The sequence below is a fragment of the Mustela erminea genome, chromosome 1 (assembly GCF_009829155.1).
Source record: "Mustela erminea isolate mMusErm1 chromosome 1, mMusErm1.Pri, whole genome shotgun sequence".
In the NCBI taxonomy this organism is placed as follows: Eukaryota; Metazoa; Chordata; class Mammalia; order Carnivora; family Mustelidae; genus Mustela; species Mustela erminea.
Genome location: NC_045614.1, coordinates 1,434,438 through 1,452,228, shown reverse-complemented (window position 1 = coordinate 1,452,228; position 17,791 = coordinate 1,434,438). Strand labels below are relative to the sequence as shown.

The following is a 17,791-nucleotide window of genomic DNA, read 5'->3' as shown; positions in this document are numbered from 1 at the left end:
AGGCTCAGTCCTGCGGCAAGGGTGGAGGCCTCCCCAGCCACCATGCCCCGCCACCCTCCTCCCCTTCCCGCCACCGCCCGCCCCGCGGATTGGCCCACGCCCCGGCCTCCGCACACCTGTCGCCGTCTGTCTTGGGGCCACGCTCCCCGGGCTCCGTCTGTCCAGCGGGCTCACTGTGGCGGCCGTGGAGTAAGTGGGGCAGGGGGAGGCCTGGGCCGGGGAACGGTCCCTTGTGTCTGGGGAGGGCATCTCTGAGGTCCACGGGGACCCCCAGCTCTTGCGACTGCCCCCCTACATGCCTAAGGGCACCTGCCCGCTGCCCATTTGGGCCCCTCGCTCAGAGGCCTGCTCCGGCCCCAGGGGAAGGGTCACTCTTCTGACCAGAGACGGCAGAACATGCTAACGCTGGCAGCCAGGGGCACGGGGGGCCCAAAACAGGGCTGTGGGGAGCCGGCTCAGCTGGGTGTGACCACAGGCTGCCTACGACCTCTGGCGGATGGCTCTCTCTGGAGACTCAGTTTCCCCATCTGTCCTATGGGAGTGGGGGTCATGGGAGGAGTCTGGGGCCCCAGCGCTGGGATCAGGAAGCCCCTGGGGGACCGCGCCCCTGCCTATCCTGGCCGGAGTGAGGCCCGTCCTGGGGGGGGCTACAGCCTGAGCTTCTGGATTTAGGGGCCAGGGTCTGGGGTGCCAGGAACGGCCGGCTGGGACGGTTCAAAGACCCGGGAGCAAAAGTCCGGGAGGGGCCTGGAGGCACATCTGCCTGTTCCCCAGGCCTCCGGCACTGGGTAAAAATAGTGTCTGGTCTCAGAGAACCTGAGCCGACCCTGGGGCCAAGGGTTCTGGTCTGGGCCGTCTTAGCTCATCTGTGTGTGACCTTGGGTGGGTCCCAGCCCTCTCAGGGGCCCCAGCAACCTCCGCACCTCAGAGAGGGGTCCCAGCACAGGGAGGGGGCGGGGGTGGGGTGTGGGCGCTGGGCCACGCCCACCCCACCGTGATTGACGTACAACTACGTACAAGGGGTGCCCCCAGGTCAGGCCCAGCCCACAGCAGGGGCTCAGCCAATGCAAGACACGTCTGATGCAAGACGCCTCCTCTCCAGCCGCTGCCCCCCAACTCCCAAGGATCCCAGGGTCAGACATCTCCATGACGACCAGGGCCCTGCAGGAGCTGGATGGAGGCCTGGGCAGCTGCCAAGGCGAGGACCTCTCCATGCTGGCCGACCCCTGCCCTGAGCAGCCCCCGGAGGGCAGGGCTCGAGGTACCCACAGGGGCTCGGGCAGGACGGAGCCCCGCCCCCGGCCACCAGCTGAGCCGGGTGGCTAAATGGTCAGCGGGTGGCTAACTGGCAGACCCAGGACTAAGACTCCCACGTTGGGCCAGCTCCAACTCTGCTCCTTGTCTTCAACCCGTGTCCATTCGTGCCTTGGGGGATATGTAAGGAGCCCCAGAGATACAGGTCAGAGGCCACGCAGGGCCAGATTCAAATCCTAGCTTGCCAGCGAAGTGCCGTGTGGCCTTTGGGCAGGACTGCCTCTGAGCCCATTTGCTTTCTAATCTGTGGAATGGGAGGGATCCCCCACCCCTGGCCCAGCAGAGCCCCGCAGGGGGTGGGGTGTGCCTGGGGGGCTCTCACAACCTTGACTCTCCCTCTTTTCCTCCACTAGCGACGCCCAGGCTGGCCGACTCTAGCAGCTGGCCCCATGTGAGTAGCCGGGGCCCTGGGGTTACCGTGTGGGATGTCCCTGGAGTCAGGGACACGCTGCCCAGAGGGGTGGCTCTCTCTGGCCCATGGGAAGGGTTCGGGTTCCCTTGGAGGAAAGAAGGGGAAGAAACAGCCCGGGCCACTCATGGCTTCTCATAGGTTTCTCAAGCTGAGGGCAGCCCTCCAGGCAGTGTGGATGCCAGGCCCAAGAAGACAGAAAAGGAGCCTGTGGCCAAAGTGGCCCCAGGACCTGGGAAAGAGAGGCTGAAAGCAGGAGCAAGTAGGTTTGCGGAAGGCAGGGGTGAGGTGGGGGAGTGGGTATGGCCCAGCAAGCGGGGGGGGGGGGGGCAGGCCCTGGGCTGGGTCCTTGGATCTGGGGGGAGGGGAACAGGGTGCAGTGGGGCTGCTGGTTGTCTTCAGTCCCGTGTCACCAGCCGTAACTAACAGGGCTGGAAGCCTCGCGAATTCGTGATGACACAACGTGAGGCGCTCCTGGGCTTCAGCCGGCACCTTCTAGAGCATCCCCCGCATCCCAGTGAGGCTCTGACGCACGCGCGGCTTCACCCCCCCGCCCAGGGCCTCAGGCAGGGAGGGCAGAGCCCCATGGGGCCGCGTCCAGCCCACCCCTTGCTCCCCGCAGCGCCCCGGAGCCCCGTGCGCAGGAAGGCACAGGCCTCGCCACCCCCGCAGCGGCTACCGCCACCCCCGGCTCCAGCCCTGAGTGATGAGCTGCCCTGGGGAGACCTGTCCCTCAACAAGTGTCTGGTGCTGGCCTCATTCGTGGCGCTGCTGGGGTCAGCCTTCCAGCTGTGCCGTGGTGAGCCTGGGCGCAGGCCCTCCCAGGGAAGCTCACGTGCTCCCAAGGGTTGGGCTGGTACCTCCCCTCCGGAGGCAGGGTGTCTTCTATACCTGGCTCTCCCCCGGGGGGTCCCCTTCTCCCTGGCATGGTCTCTGCGAGGGGTCCTCGGTCCCCCAAGCGCCCCACCTTGTGCACCCCCGTTCAGCCACTGACCTTGCGCGCCCTTCCTCTGTGCTGGCTGGGGGAGAAAGTGCCTCCTCCTCCGGGGGCCCTTCCTCTCCCAGATTGTATCTCAGCACACCTGTCTCCTCCGTGGGTGAGCAGGTCCTTGCCCCCCAGGACTGGCCCTATGAGCCCCCTTTGGGGGGTATGTGCCAGGGAGCTCCCACAGCCCACGGAGGAACGGGGCCTGCCCTTTTGCAACTGGCACGAGGGAGATGTGGAGGGAAGGGGGCGCTACAGCCCCGAAGGTCAGGAGGGCAGACGGGGCTCCAGGGGGGAGGGCTGGGCGGCGGGTTTGGTCTGCAGCTCCCCGCCTCCCCGCCTGGGCTGACTCCGCTCCCCTCCAAGATGCTGTGGCTGGGGAAGCGGACGTCCCTGCGGCTGTCCCTGAGCCATGGGTACCGCCCAGCTCTGCCCCGGAGCCAGCAGCAGCCCCGGTAAGCGCTTCCACTGAATGACTGTGGGCGGCGGGGGGAAGGTGCCTGGACCCCGCGCTGGGCAGGTGTGCGCTGACCCCAGCGCCTCGCACCACCCGCCTGGCAGCTGCAGCCGAAGCCCAAGGCCTGGGCGCCCCCATTAGGACCGCCGGCACCCCAGGCGGAGGAGGCGGCGGCGGCGGCGAAGGAGGAGGCTGAGGTTCCCGGCAGGCGGGAGGGTGCGGACAGCGCTGCTGGGGAGAAGCGCGGGCCCAAGGAGCCTCCGCGGAAGGAGAGGCCTCGCAAGGAGAGGCCGCCGAGGGAGGAGCGGCCGCGGAAGGAGAAGCCGCGGAAGGAGGAGCGGCCTCGGAAGCAGGAGAAGCCACGGGCCGCCAGGGAACCCCGAGGAGCCCTACCCCGGCGCTGGGAGGTGCGCGAAGGGGGCCACCGCCACTGGGCGCAGGACTCCCGAGACCCGGGACAGAAAAGGAGACAAGCCTGGGACTCCCTGCGGCGCCCCGACGAGGACCGGCCTCCAGGCCGCCAGAAGCACCGCGCGGGCAAGGGGCGGGACTGAGCCAGGCCTGGGTCCTGGGACCCAATACTCGGAACCGGCCCCCTCGCCGTGCGTGGCCCCGAGGTTCAGCGAAATAAATTGAAAGCTGCAGCCCCAGGGTCGCTGGCTCCTTTGGCCTGAAGGGCCGAGAAGGGAGGCCCTCCAGCGGGGGGTGGGGGGCCGGGGCGGGGGCGGGAGTGGAGGCCGGGGGCACCGGGGATGACGCTTGCGTCCGCGCTGGGGGAGAGCGGCCAGGAGGAGCCCCCGCCTGTGCCCACGCGCACGTACACACCAGCTGGTCCTCGCTGGTCTTTATTGTGGGGGACGGGGGTCTGGACAGACACGGGCGGGCGCCGCGGGGCCGCCTGGGGGTCACCGGCAGCCGCACTCCGTGGCCACCATGTTGGGCACGTGGTGCGCGCTGATGCGCTCCTCGGACAGGCCGATGAGCAGCTTGCCGGCGTAGGCGGTGGGCACGCAGCAGGGCGGGCGCGCCAGGGCGGCGCCGCGGGCCTGCATCTTCAGCAGCAGCACCACGTGGTTGCCGTAGCGCGGGTTGCGGTCGGACTGCGGCCAGCCGCACGCGCCCTGGCAGTTGTTGGCCTGGTACGTCTCGGGGATGAGCACGGAGCGCTCGGCGCGCAGGTCCACGCTCAACTCGCGCAGCGCGCACGGCCCGTCCGCCGCCGCGGCCCCCGCGCTGCGCTGTGCCCGCGGCGCCCCGCTCCGCTCGCGCCCCCGCCACTCGGCGCGCAGACCCTGCAGCGCTTTGAGCAGCAGCAGCGCGCGCAGCGGGCCGCCCGGGCCGCCGGGGCCGCCCGAACCCCCCGGGGCCCCGGGGCACAGCGCGAGCAGGCGCTCCAGCAGCGGCGTGGCGGCGGGGGGCAGGCCCGGGAGCCCGCGCAGCTCGGCAGCCGCGGCCCGGAGCTCGGCGGCCACACGGTGCGCTAGGCCCGCGGCCCAGGGCCCGGACTCGGGGCTCCTAAGCGGCGCGGCGTCCCCAGCCGTGGCCGTGGCCGTGGCCGTGGCCGTGGCCGTGGCGGGAGGCGGCAGCAGCAGGAGCAGCGGCTCCTCGCCGTCGAGCAGGCGCTCCTGGGTCGCGGGGTCCGACAGGTTGACGAGGCCCTGCGGGAAGCCGGCCAGCGCGCCCGGGTCCAGGGCCAGGCGCGGCGGCGAGGCTTGGGTTGGCGGCCCCCGCAGGGCGCGCACCAGGCGCGTGAGCGTCTCCAGGAAGGGGTCTGCGCTGGGCGGCGGCTCCTCGGGCTCCTGCTCCTGAGAGGGCCTGGAAGGCGGAGCTGGGAGGCGTGAGCAGGGGCGAGGTTCTTCCCGTTCGCACCCCCCCCCCCCCCCCCCGCTGGACCTGCACACACCTGGGTGGCGGGAAGGGCACTTGGTCCAGGAGGCCTCTCGCGGGCACTGGAGTGGGCCCGGGCAGAGGCAGCAGGAGCAGGGCCGGGGTCTTCCGCGTGAAGCAGCGGGGGTCGGGGCCGAGCAGCAGCTCCTGCAGCTGGGCGGTGCTCAGGGGGGCACCTGGAAGGGCGCGACCCCCGGGCGGCTCAGCGTTTGAGGAACTAGGGCAGCCCACCCTTGCCAGCTCCCCGTCTTTGAGAGCCTACCATCTCCTTGGGGTTGCAGGGTCAGGGTGACCCCAGGGCTGTGCCAGGCCCCCGCTGGGAGCTCCACGGCCAGCAGCAGGTAGCGCGTGTCCCGGGCCCAACAAAGGTTCTGTGGAGATGGGAGACCTAGCCCAGTTGGCTGCGGCGAGGGTGCCCGCTGCCCACCCAGGACACTCGGAACCTTGTTCCGCGCGGTTAAAAACCCCATTCCCGAGATGCCCGGGGGGCTCCATTGGTGAAGCGTCTGCCTTCGGCTCAGGTCATGATCCCAGGGTCCCAGCATGGAGCCCCGCATCCCACTACCTGCCCCGCGGGGAGCCTGCTTCTCCTTCTCTCCCCAATAAACAAGTAAATAAAATCTTTAAAAAAAAAAACAACGAATCCACCACCTCCATACCCTCTCCTCTGCTGGGCGAGGGCTCCTGGAGGCCCAGGAACTGCCCCATTGGGTGCCCTGGTACCTGGGTGCCTGGCAGCCCGGTCCCCGTGACAGTGACCTCCGGACCAGGCCCGGGGTACAGCACCAGCAGCGCCAGCTCCAGGGGACCGGCTCCTCCGGGTGGGGGCGCCTGGAACTTCAGTGTGACCACGGGCTCCCATCTCACTGTGGCCAGGACGGACAGGGAGGGGACGACACCTGAGGCCCTGGAGCCAGCCCCCTTCCCGCACCCACCCTGCATTCCTGCAGGGAGAGCCCCTGGCCCAACTGGGAGCCTTGGGGACCTGGTGGGAGAGGTCTGACACCCCAGCACGGGTCGCCCAGAGGAATGAGCGGCGGGGGGTGGGGAGTGGTGAGGCCGCTCATGCTGGGCTCCCTGGGGTCTCCGCCTGGGGTTCTCATTGGGGGCAGCCCATTCCTCCAGTGGCTCCCGGGGACAGGCCAGCTCTCACACCAGGGCCGCCTTGGCTGGACCAGCCCCTCCGTTGGGCTCCTTCCCTGGGAAGGGCGGGAAGGGGCAGGTCCGGGAGCCCAGCTTTGGGGATTTAGAGCCTCCACAGGAGCCCAAGCGCACCCGCCTCTGGGCCATGGGGGAAGCTGGGGAGGGGTCTGGTGTGGACATCTCCTTTCCAGGGGACCAGGGGCAGATCCTCCGCTCAGCAGCAGGTCACAGCCCCCCACATACCTTCCTCCAGGTGCAGCACCGCCAGCCGCCGCCCCCCGGGCTCCCCCAGCCAGGCCTGCAGCTGCTGCAGAGGGAGCAGTGCCGGCTGCCCCGCGCTGGCGGTGCAGACCCCGAACGTGGCCAGGTCGCGGGGACCCCAGTGTGCCCGCTGCACAGCTTCGAGGAAGGCGTGCTCGTAGCTTCTCAGCACCCCCACCACCCGAAGCGGGGCGCCACTCCTGTTGCCGCTCTGGTCCAGGGTCACCAGGCACAGGGGGTCTTGTGGGCTCCCTGGCGGCCAGTCCCAGTCTTGGTGGAAGATGAGCCCCTCCGTGCCCATGCCTGGCTCTCCGGGCAAGGCAGGGGCCCTGGCTCCCCGCGGGGACCCCGTCACCCACAGGACCAGGGCCAGTAGCCGGAGCAGCAGAGCCCGCATCTTGGCTGCGGGAGGGGCTGGGCGGCTCTGGCTTATATGCCCGAGGCCAGGCTGTTTGTGCGGGAGATGGGCCCCACCTCCTCCTGGGCTGTGACCTTGGGGACCGGTGCTTGGCGCCCCAGCACAGGCCAGGGCAAGCCAGGAAGCGCTCAAAGCCTCCTCTGTTCTGACCACACTGCCTGTCTCCTCACGCTGATAGGAGGCGCAGCCTGTGACCGACTTGTCATACGTCTGTCCTTGACGAGCAGCAGCCTGGAGGCGGGAGTGTCGGCCCAGACTATCAGCAGCTCTGGGATCCGGGGGACAGGGTGGGGGGGGCAGGCCTGGACCAGGGCAGAGGGATGTCCCAGAGGACCGGGCAGAAGGCTCTGCTGGGGACCCCGTGTCTCCAGTGTTCAGACCGCCGGGCAGGGGGGCCTGGGCAGCGGGTGGCCCACTGGCCCAGCTGGGGCTCCCCGAGTGCTCGGTCACACTGTGGGAGGGCGGGCAGCTGCGACTCTCCCCTCCTCACAAGAGATCCCAGACCAGCTGCTGGCTGGGCCTGCCCTCACCCAGCACTGTCCCATGGGGCACAGGGACACAAAGATGAGGACGCCGACGCCCCAACCCCAAGCAGCCCCTGCGCGCAGCAGGGGACCACAGCAGGTGTTCGCCAGCAGGACGTGGGGGCCCACGCCACGGCTCCGTGGCCCCCCAGCTGCCGACACAGCAGTCCAGTCCGGGCATTGGGGCAGACGTTTAATGAGCACTGAGGACGCGACACGGGCCGTACAAGAGGACCGCACTCCGCTCCGACAGAGCACACAAGAACGCACCACATGGGGCTGGCCTGGAAAAGGGGCCGCTCTTCAGTTGGCTGGGGGAGGGGGCGGAATGTTCCCAGGGCCTTCGGAGGGCAGGGGAGGCCTCAGCATGGGGGGCATGGGAGTGGGGGGGTGGACCCCAGGATTTGAGGGGTGAACCCCAGGAGGCTGGGGGTGGACCCCAGGAGCTGGAGGATGGACCCCAGGAGCTGATGGGTGGACTCCAGGAGGTGGGGGGTGGACCCCAGGAGGCTGGGGGTGGATCCCTGGGGCCGGTGGGTGGACCCCAGGGGCCTGGGGGTGGACCCCAGGGGCCTGGGGGTGTACCGTAGGAGCCGGTGGATGCACCCCTGGGGCCTGGGGGTGAACCCCAGCAGATGGGGGCGGGTGGACGCCGGGAGCCGGGGGGTGGACCCCAGACGTCGGGGGGTGGACCACCGGTGCGGGGGGGTGGACCACCGGTGCCGGGGGGTGGACCCCGGGAGCTGGGGGGTGGACCCCAGATGTTGGGGGGTGGACCCCAGGAGCTGGGGGGTGGACCCCGGGAGCTGGGGGGGGCAGCTGGGGAGGGCCCGGAGGCCCCGAGGGTGCAGGCCCGCTGGGTGGCATGGGTGGCAGAGGCAGGCCTCCCGGCGGTGGTGGGGGCAGAGCCTCCGGCAGCGGCGGCCGCGGAGGCAGACCATTCATCAGGGGGGGTGGGGGTCTCTTCACTCCCGGAGGCCCCGCAGGGAGGCTGGGCGGGGCCGGCGGCTTCTCCATCTTGAAGTGGAACTGCAGGAAAAACTGGAGGGAACGGGAGAGGCTGAGTGAGGCCTTCGGGGCCCTGGGTGAAGGGACAGGCTGGCCAGGAAAGCCATCCAAGGCCCCAGAGTGGCTCACCTGCTTGGTTTCCCGATTCCAGTGAGTCCAGAACTTGCCTTCGGCCTTATCAATCTCCCTGCTCGGCACCTGTGTCAGGAGGGGACAGAGGGCGGCCTTCAGGACCACCGCAGCCGACACGTCCAGGCCTGCAGGGACTTGCCCCTTGGCCCAGAAAAGGCCCAATTGGGACAGGATTTGGTTCTGGGGTAACAGACTAGCCCCACTACTTGGCAAGGCCACCGCCCTGGGGAAGGAGCGGCTCGTGCTCTCGTCTGCGGGGCCCAAGTTACAGGATCAGGTTAGGGGATCCCTGAGCAGCCTGGCCACGAGAGCCTCTTAATGCCAGGAGCACCGGCCTCAGGACGCCCCCGACCCCCCGGCCTCCCCCACTCGTCCCAGGCAAGCGTGTGCCGAAGGGGCACCTGGGGCGCAGGCAGGAGGGCTGGGGGACCCCGCGTGCACCACCTTGAAGGCGATGGTCTCGTAGGGCTCGGCGGCCATGAGCAGGTACTGCCAGCGCCGGTCGGGCGGCTCGATCCTCTGCTCGTAGGCGGACATGAAGCGGTGGCGAGGCGTGACGCCCTCGGCGATCTCAGGGTAGTCGATCTGCGGGGACACGGCAGGTGGTAGCACCGCCCTGCGAGGGACCCTCCCCTCACGACAGGGCTCAGGCTTCAGCTCACCTGGAAGAGGAGGCTCTGCTGGCCCATCTCCGTGTCCCTCTGCTTGGTCACTGCAACACACGAGGCTCTCAAGTCCAAGCCACCTTGTCCTACCCGAAGCCAAGGCAGCAGCGGAGTAGCCCATGGACGGGGGACAGGACACCGGGGGACCTGTACTTGGGTGGCTACTGCTCAGAGCCAGGAGAGTCCCTGCCTGAGACCACAGAGAAGGGAGCGGGCAGGAGCTCCAGACCGGGCACGCTGTACCCTGGCTGCTGGGAGGTGCCCTCTGCGCGAGAGGTCTGCAGCCAAGCCGCGGGCGGCCGTGTGCCCACCTCCAGGCCGCTCTCCGTACAGCCCTAAGGCACGCCACACCACGCCCCTTAAGACTGTCCCTGCTTTACTCGGGATGACAGATGCCCTATTATGGCTGGAAGACCTTTGGTAGACGCCCCCCCCAAGGATTCTGTCATCGTGGCCTTCGCTTATAACGCAGACCTGCGCCCAGGCCTTTGCACTGCTGTGTCCTCCCTGGAAAGCCGGTCGCGCACACGGTTTCCACTTTTACGCGAGGCGCCTGCCTGAGAGCTTTTCTTCTCTTCCGTCCTGCCGCCCGGGACAGCCCTCTGCCTCCTGACCCAGCACTTCTCCAACATCCCGGCCGGGGAATCAGGGACCCTCCTCTCCGCCCAAACGGTCCACTGTGTGAGCAGTTTCTTAATGTGGACGCTCCCCCCTCCAAGGTCAAAGGAAAGGGACCCGTGAGCCCCTCGTCCATGGCCACCATCCCCACAAGGACTGTTAACAATCCCCAGCTCCCCAAACGCCAGCAGAAGCCAAGGGAAGCCCCGACACCGTGACTCGGCGGGCTGAGAAAGCTCTCAGGAAAGGTGGGGCTCACAGTGCCCGGGGACCAGAGGGAGGGGAGGGGAGGGCGGGCCCCTGATCCGAAGGGAGCCGCAGTCTCCCTGGGGCTCAAGGACGGGCTGGGGGCTGGGGCCAGGGGCTCGTTCCCACCCAGCGCCGGCCGCGGGCCAGAGCACACGCCCAGACAGAATCACCTTTGTAGCCGGGGCGCCCAATCTTCACAAACTTCTTCACCTCCACCTTGACCTTCTCGGGCGCCGGCTGGGCGGGGGCCTCCTTGGCCTCCTTGGCGGCTCGCCGGGCCCTGCAGGTGGGACGGATGCGGCGCTGGGACCCTCCACACAGGCCGCCAAGGCCACAGGCCCAAGTGCTGGGAGTCGTCCAACTCCCACACTGACCTTGGAGTTTGTCTGAGAGCCCAGGGACATGGGGTGTTGGCTGGGGGTCCTGGGGTTGCATGAACTGGGGACAGGACAGGCCCGGGGACAGTCCCACTGCCCCTTACTAGGGCGTCTTCGGTGAACCCTCGCTGCTTTTCTCTCGTGTCCGGGAAGCCTCCCGCTCAAGCAAGCTCGGTCAGCCCAACCGCTGTGGACAGAGCTGCTCCCACTCCCCTGGCGTCCCCCCAGCAGCCCCGAGGCACGGCCGGGCTGGCTCGAGACCATCTCACACCGACGACTCGGGTGATGCCTTGTGTGCCTCGGAGGCTGGGCCCCGGGCACTGGAAGGGGTCTGGGGCACTCACAGGTTGGTCTGATGCTTCTTCCCCTGGGTGTGCGCCAGGTAGCTCCCCTGCAGCGGGAAAAGCACACGGACGACTCAGGCAAGGCGCGTGGGGTGGGCCGAGAGGAGCCACCGGCTCCATCCACCGGCTGCCACCGAACGGACAAGCTCTCGGGGCTTACACCGCGTGGGAGGAAGCGCACAAAGAGCCCGAGAGTGAGTCTGTGAGCGTCAGCGGTCACGGCCTGTGGGACACGGAGAGTCTCGCCGCCTGCCCCGGTGGGGGGGCTCAGCGGACCTGGCCGGAGGAGAAGAGCACCGGGCGCCAGCCAGCGGACGAGTGAACTTGCCCCGTGACCCTGTGCGTCCATTCTGACCACAGCCCGGGGCACCCCCCTCCAGAGAGCAGGACGGACTCTACGGGTTTCTGGACCAGCACAGGGACACTGGGCCACGAATGGGGACGTCTGTGGTCATCGTGACGGGGGGACACTGCTCAGCAACCCCCAGAGAACGGCTGGCTCTGAGGGAGCCGCGCCCGGGGGAACAGACGCTGATGTGCGAGACCGGCCCGCTCAGCGCTCTGGATGCACAACCGAAAGGCCGCTAGGACGTGGGACGGCGCGGACAAGGACGACCCACATCTATCCGTTACTGAACCAGGGCCCCACGAGCACTCGTTAGACCACCCCTGAGAGGACCTCGGGGTCGCCCAAAGAAGCGAGCCGCGCCCACACCGACGAGTCCCCGACAGCTAGATCTGAGCGTCCGGGGGGACACCTGCCGTGCCTGCAGGCTGGCGCTCACAGGGATCCCCGATGGCGTTCAAGGATCCTCCGGCGTGGGCCGGACGCAGCCCTGTATGCCCTGGGTGGCAGTGGGCTCTGGGGGCACAGACGGTGAGCAAGCCGACCTGAGCCCCACTGCCTCCGCCACGCTCTGAGTGACATCCCAGCCCTAATGGGCAGTGCAGTGGGACAGATGGGAGCGGGCGGGACCTGCCGGAGCACGGACGGGCAGCACCCCGCGGGGGCCAGGGCGGGGGAGCAGCAGGGCCCCACCGAGCAGAGAAGGCGCAGAGAACGCACCTCGTTGTTGTGCAGGGTCAGACACAGCTTGCACTCGTACGAGCCCAGGTGGTTCTTCATGAAGTACGGGTCCTGCACAGAGACATGCTGTCAGCAATCGCGCCCCGCGGTCCCCGCCGCGGTGAAGAGCCAAAGCCTCCCCTCTGGCCGGCAGAGAGGGCGCCTACTCTCCCCCGTGCAGGCGTCCTGAGGACAGAGGACTAGCGGCGGCGTATCTTGAACGCCGTCGGGGACGCCTGCAGGCGCGGCAGGCGTCACCCCGGACACTCAGGTCCAGCTGTTGGGGACTCGTTGGTGTGGGCGCGCCTCGCTTCTATGAGCGACCCCGAGATCCTCCCAGGGACCTCGCAGCCCAGGGCCCCGTAGGGTCTTCTGCCCGAGGTAGCGCTACGGGACCGGCTGGGATCCCGCGGGCACAGGCCACCTGGCAGGGCTGGGGGCCCCCCGTGCCAGTTCCCGGCCCCACCTGTGAGGGCAGTTCCAGGCCTGGAAGACAGCAGAGACAAGACAGCACTGCCGGGCAGCCGCCTCCGCAGAGACCAGACGGGGAAGAACAGAGCAAACGGGTTAAAACAAAGGCCCGCGGAGACCCTGGTCGGTGTGTGCAGGAGCTCCCAGGCCAGACAGGGGACCTTCCATAAACCCAGGCCGCAGGGTAGGCGCTTCTGGCCCCAGGCACAGAGCAGACCAGCTGGGATTTGACTCCGACCTCCGCCGCCCACTGGCCATGTCATCCTCCACAAGGACGGTCCTGCCTTGCCTCCTCCGAAGGACAATGACAGACCTGATCCTGGGGGCGGGGCTCACCACAGCTCAGAGAGGAAACACACACTGGCTGCAGGGGCGCGCCCAGCCAACTCTGCCCCCAGGCCACACTGGTGATGTCTGGGCACAGCTGTGGTCCTCACAACTGGGACGCTGCCCGGCTGCCAACAGCGCCCCAAACGTCCGGAGTGCCAGGGGGACAGACCCCAGGCCCCGCAGCAGGGCACACCCAAGCGAAACGTGGCCCAGTGCTGCTTACTGCCGACACATCAGAACTCTGCGACGCTGTCCTGGCCCTCACCACTGGCAGGTCTCACGGCTCTGGGAAGTCGGACAAAAGCAAACCCTCCGTGCAGTCACGGCCCCTGAACAGCGAGTGGTCTGTGGGGTGCCTAACTGGAGCTGCTCTAGGTTAAGTTCCCTCAACTGCAGATCAGGACCCCAAGGCCAAGAAAGCTGGGCAGCAGGGTCAAGGGCACCAGGGACAGGGTATACGGAACTTGGCTCTGCTGACAGAAGAGGGGGGAGGGGCCCCGAGCCCGAGGGAGCAGGGGGGGGGGCGGCGGGGGGGAGCTGTCTGCCCGCTGCCCAAGGCTCAACCCACCTTGTTGATGTCGATGGTCTCCAGGGCCAGCTGCCGGAGGCGCTCCCTGCGGTCTCGGTTGCTCTCAGAGGAGGAGGCCACGCCTCCGCTCCCCGTCTTGCCCCCGGGGCGATGCTGGAAGTCCATGGTGACGGTTTAGGTAGAGGGACCTGCAGGACCAAAGGGGAGGCGGTGAGACCGCAGGACACGGTCCGGCAGACGGGTCAGCTTCCTCCTCCCCACGTATCTTCCAGGAGACGAAGGGCCCACGGTGGCCCAAGGACACACAAACCCGGAATAAGGGTGAGCGAGGACCGGCGGTGTGTCTGTGGAGTGCCTGCGGGGGGGACTGGCAAGGAAGCCACCGCAGCCCGAGAAGTGTCCGTGCTCAGAGCCCCAGCGCGGCAGCCGGGAGGCGGCGGCCAGGTTCTCCCAAGTCTCACCTCCTTCAGGAAGCCTTCCCGGACCACCCACACGCGGTGCGCACTCCTCCGAACTGCTCGTCTACGCTCACTTCTTCCAAGCTCAATCCTACCTCCGTGGCTCACCTGTGAATTTGCTACATTTACCTACCGGCACCTTCTGCCGAACGCACAAGAGATTCAAGACCTCCCTGGGGCCAAGGCAGGCTCTCCCGGGACCTAAAGAGCACGGGCTGCAGCTTCCCTCGCTCTCTCCGACTCGGGTCAGACCCACCCTCCTGAACCTCCCTCTGGCCTCCCAACACTGTCACTCTTGACTTGGCCAAAGTCAACTCCGGGCCCCTGGCTTAAACCCGCAGTACCTTGTGTCTGCAGAGGTCAGCCCATGGGAACGGACCCAGGAGCGAATATGACCTCACAAAGATGTCCCCATTTGAATCCCCAAAACCCAAGAATATAGAACCATAAATGGCAAAAAGAACCTTGCAGGGACGGGCAAGTCAAGGCCCCTGAGATGGGGGTGACCCTGGGTTCCCAGGGGCGCCCGGCGTCCTCACCAGGTCCTCACGAGAGGGAGGCAGAGGGCGGGGGTCCCAGAGACGGGCAGACCCGGCGCTGCTGGCAGGAAGGATGGAGGGGGCCGCGGGCCAGGCAAGGGCAGGAGCCGGGTCTCCCTGGGCCCCGGGGGGAAGACAACTCTCCAGTTTATACTTGGAAATACAGTGTTGAATGATTCATATGCTTGTTTCAGAGAAAAAGAGCGACAGGACAGAGAAGCAGAGGGACGGGAACAGAGTCTCCAGCAGCCCCACACGGAGTGCAGAGCCACGCGCAGGGCTCCACTGCACCGCCCGGACCACGCCACCTGAGCCGAAATCAAGAGTCCAACACTCAGCCGACTGGGCCACCCAGACGCCCCCTTTTATACTTCCGACCTCCAGGACCGCAGAGTAAGAACCGCGTCCTGGGAACCACGGGCTTTGTGGCGCCGGTGCCGGCGGCCCAGCTCCGCGGTGGGCCTGCAGCGTGGCTCTCAGAGCTGCCCCCAGCTCCGCAGGAATCTAGATCTCGCCCTGGCTCAGTCCTGATGCCCTCACACCTGGGAACCTGCAAAGCGACCCCGATGGCTGCCGAATCCGCAATCAGACCCCTCATGGCACCAGAGGCTTCATCACACCGTCCGCCCAGAGCCGCCGAGCTCTCGTCTCGGGAGACAGAGCGTGAGACCAGCACCACCAACCGGGCGAGCCCTCCGCAGGAGAGAGCGCCGCGTCTGGAAAGGAGGAGACGCTACACCTGGGGGTCCCGGCCAGGCACACCCGTGTATCCCCCGGAGCGCCGCGGTTCCCGCCGCCAGTCCCAGCCACGGGCTCATCGGGGGAGGCCGAGCACCCGACCTGCAGGAGACACGCAGTTTCCGGGTGAAGTGACAGAAGCTGCCGCGGGAGAGGCAGAGGGACAGGGACACCCCCGCCCCCTCGTCTCCGCCGGCAGCACAGATGCACAGCAGGATCAGGGGCCTGGGAGGTCTCCGGCCCACAGGTCCCGAGTGACTCACAGACCTCTGTGGAGACGACACCCACGTCTCAAGGCCGTTACAGGAGGGCGCCGGCCTGAACAGCGGAAACCGAGCGCTTCTGGGGGCACGAGTGCGCTCGGGTCAAGTCGGCAGCCAGGCGACAGGTGGACAAAGGCCAGCGCAGCCATCACCAGCGGCACGTGGGGAGGCCTCCTTGCGCGGACCAAGGAGGCGGTTCCCAAAAGGAAGACAAAGGTAGCGCGTGCTCCCTGCGTGCTCCCCGGTTCAGCCGGGCTGGGGGGGGGGGGACAGGACAGCTCCAGAAGCCGCGACAGAGGCATGTCCTCACTTCCTGTCCCCTACTGTACTGGCGACTCCAGAACACCCAGTGCAGGTGCAACTTGGAAGGCGACCATGACAAAGCCACGAACCCCCCCCCCCCCCCGCCCCGGCGAGGAGCCCAGTTCCTTCCTGAGCCTCCGGATGCGCCCCTCGCATGCTGGGGAACAGGCACCAGGGCCTGTACAGAGAGTGACGGGCTCAGGGAGACGGAACGGCACACTGAACTGGCGACCCCATTGGAGGGAACCCAGTAAGCTGCCAGCTGCTCGAAGCCCACTGCCCACAGCAGCCCCGTCCCCCCAGGAGAGCCCAAGCGCCCTCGAGCAGCTGCGTGGGCAGGCCGGTGTCACCCTCAGAAGAACCGGAACGAAGGGCCCCTCCACTCGCAGGGGCAGGGCCAGTGGGAGGGAGTCAGACTCGGGGAGTGGAAGGAGGGGGCGCTGGAAAGCGGGAATTCCGCCAGAACCTGCCCTTCCCCCACGCCCCGCCCAGAAGGTCCAGCTGGAGGGCTCCGGCCCAGCCCAGGGGCCCAGCGAGAGCACCAGAGACAGTTCACTCAGACACGCACGACTGGGGTCGGCGTCGTCCCCGGCTCACGAGGTGACACACACGCAGAACTCCACGTACCCCCCTCCATGGGGCAAGTTACAGCCGCGAAGCAGAACGGCAGCCAGAGGTCAGCACGGCCAGTTAAACCCGGGAAGACAAGACCCACGGGGGCCGAAGGTGAGGGCTGGAGTGGATCCGAGTCCAACAAGCCTTTCCGGAGGGAGAACAAAACCGGGAAACAAAAGGCACAACAGAACCCAGATGAGCTTCCAGAGCGAGAACAGCAAGAAGCGTGGAAGCACCCAGAGACCCGGGAGCGGCCCCCAAAGGGTCACGGCACGGAGCTGAGCCATCTCCTCGCTCTGAGAGACGTGGTCCCGCCAACGGAACAAGCAGGGCAGCTCGCCGCACCCGGGAAACACCCCGTTTCTAGCGAGAAAGAAAACGACCAGGAGCAAGGAGCCGGCAACCGGGAGGGAGTCCGCCGTCTCCCCAGAGCGCTCCGGGGCCGCGCACCCCTTTCCCAGTTTCCCGGCGGTTGCCCCGACCTCGGTGCTGCGGAGGCGCAGGAAACCAAGGCGCGGTCCCCGACCCCAAAGCCGCCGGGGCCCCGCTGGACGGCCGGCTGAGCACAGAAGCGGACTCGGGTGCGCACGGACGGCTCCGAGGGGCCGGTCGGCTGCCCCCCTGCAACCCGAGCTGGGGCCCCTGCGGGGGCGTGTCTGCGGGGACGGCGGGGACGAGAGGCCCAGGAAGCACTCGATCTGCTCCCGACGATGAAGAGTGCGGGGCGCCGGGGGGCGGACCCAGCCACGTTCCGGGCCCCGGGGTCGAGCCCCGCGCGCGCTCCCCGCTCGGCCGGCAGCCGTCCTCCCTCCCGCTCTCGCTCTCCGTAGCGACAAGATCCTCCCGCGCAGCTGAGCAGGGACACAGCGGCCGCGACGGCCGGTGCGGGGAGCGGCCAGGGACAACCCGCAGCCCGGGCCAGCCGAGCAGCGACGCCGACAGGCTCGGCGCGCGCGGGACCCCCGCCGGGGCGCCCACACGGGCGCGAGCACCGGCGCGGCCCCGCCCGAGGCCCACCCGCCGCGGCCCAGCCCCCGCCGGCTCCCGGCGCCGAGGGGAGGAGCGAGCGCGGCGAAGCGCCGCGGCCCGGCCCGCGCCCGGCCCCTCCTGCCCCGCGGCGGGCCCCGCGGCTCCCGCGCGCCGCGCCCCCGGCCCGACCCCGCCGGCCTCTCAACCCCAGTCCGCTGCGGTCCCGGGAAGCCAGAGCCCCGGGGCCGCCGCCCCCAGCCCGCGCCGCTCCTCACCCCGCGCCGGTTCCCGCTCCGCGCCCGCCGCGGCCACGAAAACGTTATGCGCACGCGCCCTGCGCGCTAGGGAAGCACTTCCGGGGGCCAACGGGCTGGGGGTGGGGACGGTCTCCCGAGTGCGCATGCTCGCTCTGCCTGAAGCGCCGGAGGCGCGAGGAAAAGGGGCGGGGCTGATGAGCGCCGGACTCGAAGTGCGCGTGCGCACCAGGCCCTCAACGCCTAACGCGCGGGGTCCGGTCTCACCGGCTCCCACTCGTCGGTAAAGAGCGCCACCAGTCGTGAGGGGACCTTCCTCTGTTCCCACCCCGGATCCAGCTTATTTCATGCTTATCTACGAGCATCTTGTGTGTCGTCTAGTATGGCGTGCGCTCCCCGCGGGCTTCGCGTAGCGCCAAGGGTCCCCTGGACACCAGCGCCTCCCGTCGGCGACCCGCAGAATGC

The 17,791-nt window shown here is 68.6% G+C and overlaps 3 protein-coding genes across 7 annotated transcripts; 1 reads left to right on the top strand and 2 right to left on the bottom strand.

Annotated features, from left to right (window-relative positions):
* The first annotated feature begins 134 nt into the window (after positions 1-134).
* Positions 135-3,811, top strand: JSRP1 (junctional sarcoplasmic reticulum protein 1). Its single transcript, XM_032359138.1, has 7 exons — positions 135-189; positions 1,103-1,261; positions 1,668-1,705; positions 1,865-1,989; positions 2,368-2,522; positions 3,075-3,163; positions 3,270-3,811. The coding sequence occupies exons 2-7, from the start codon at positions 1,147-1,149 to the stop codon at positions 3,717-3,719; spliced, it is 972 nt and encodes a 323-aa protein (XP_032215029.1). The 5' UTR covers positions 135-189; positions 1,103-1,146; the 3' UTR covers positions 3,720-3,811.
* A 194-nt stretch (positions 3,812-4,005) lies between these two features.
* Positions 4,006-7,096, bottom strand: AMH (anti-Mullerian hormone). Its single transcript, XM_032358563.1, has 5 exons — positions 6,439-7,096; positions 5,776-5,918; positions 5,315-5,423; positions 5,069-5,228; positions 4,006-4,980 (listed from the first exon to the last, which is right to left on the bottom strand). The coding sequence occupies exons 1-5, from the start codon at positions 6,851-6,853 to the stop codon at positions 4,071-4,073; spliced, it is 1,737 nt and encodes a 578-aa protein (XP_032214454.1). The 5' UTR covers positions 6,854-7,096; the 3' UTR covers positions 4,006-4,070.
* A 484-nt stretch (positions 7,097-7,580) lies between these two features.
* SF3A2 (splicing factor 3a subunit 2) lies at positions 7,581-17,554 on the bottom strand. Of its 5 annotated transcripts, XM_032358679.1 has the most exons (11): positions 17,348-17,554; positions 13,649-13,753; positions 13,227-13,375; positions 11,858-11,929; positions 10,792-10,838; positions 10,241-10,350; positions 9,201-9,289; positions 8,983-9,123; positions 8,536-8,604; positions 8,118-8,439; positions 7,581-8,075 (listed from the first exon to the last, which is right to left on the bottom strand). In XM_032358679.1, the coding sequence occupies exons 3-11, from the start codon at positions 13,350-13,352 to the stop codon at positions 7,702-7,704; spliced, it is 1,350 nt and encodes a 449-aa protein (XP_032214570.1). In that variant the 5' UTR covers positions 13,353-13,375; positions 13,649-13,753; positions 17,348-17,554; the 3' UTR covers positions 7,581-7,701. The 5 variants fall into 5 exon arrangements, with proteins under 5 accessions (XP_032214570.1, XP_032214535.1, XP_032214561.1 ...); XM_032358644.1 differs by having other exon boundaries at positions 7,581-8,439; XM_032358670.1 differs by having other exon boundaries at positions 7,581-8,439; positions 9,201-9,250.
* Between the last annotated feature and the right edge of the window lie 237 nt (positions 17,555-17,791).

What these genes read in the sequence shown, in the direction of transcription:
- SF3A2 (XM_032358644.1), bottom strand. Translation starts at nt 13,352, where the DNA reads ATGGACTTCCAGCATCGCCCCGGGGGCAAGACGGGGAGCGGAGGCGTG. An exon ending in TGACCCTGCACAACAACGAG is followed by an intron (nt 10,839 to 11,857) that starts GTGCGTTCTCTG and finishes TTCCCGCTGCAG; the next exon opens with GGGAGCTACCTGGCGCACAC. An exon ending in AAGAAGCATCAGACCAACCT is followed by an intron (nt 10,351 to 10,791) that starts GTGAGTGCCCCA and finishes TCCCACCTGCAG; the next exon opens with GGCCCGGCGAGCCGCCAAGG.
- JSRP1 (XM_032359138.1), top strand. Translation starts at nt 1,147, where the DNA reads ATGACGACCAGGGCCCTGCAGGAGCTGGATGGAGGCCTGGGCAGCTGC. An exon ending in CCCGGAGGGCAGGGCTCGAG is followed by an intron (nt 1,262 to 1,667) that starts GTACCCACAGGG and finishes TTCCTCCACTAG; the next exon opens with CGACGCCCAGGCTGGCCGAC. An exon ending in CTGAAAGCAGGAGCAAGTAG is followed by an intron (nt 1,990 to 2,367) that starts GTTTGCGGAAGG and finishes CCCCGTGCGCAG; the next exon opens with GAAGGCACAGGCCTCGCCAC.
- AMH (XM_032358563.1), bottom strand. Translation starts at nt 6,853, where the DNA reads ATGCGGGCTCTGCTGCTCCGGCTACTGGCCCTGGTCCTGTGGGTGACG. An exon ending in CCTGCAACCCCAAGGAGATG is followed by an intron (nt 5,229 to 5,314) that starts GTAGGCTCTCAA and finishes GCGCCCTTCCAG; the next exon opens with GTGCCCCCCTGAGCACCGCC. An exon ending in GTGCCCTTCCCGCCACCCAG is followed by an intron (nt 4,981 to 5,068) that starts GTGTGTGCAGGT and finishes TCCGCCTTCCAG; the next exon opens with GCCCTCTCAGGAGCAGGAGC.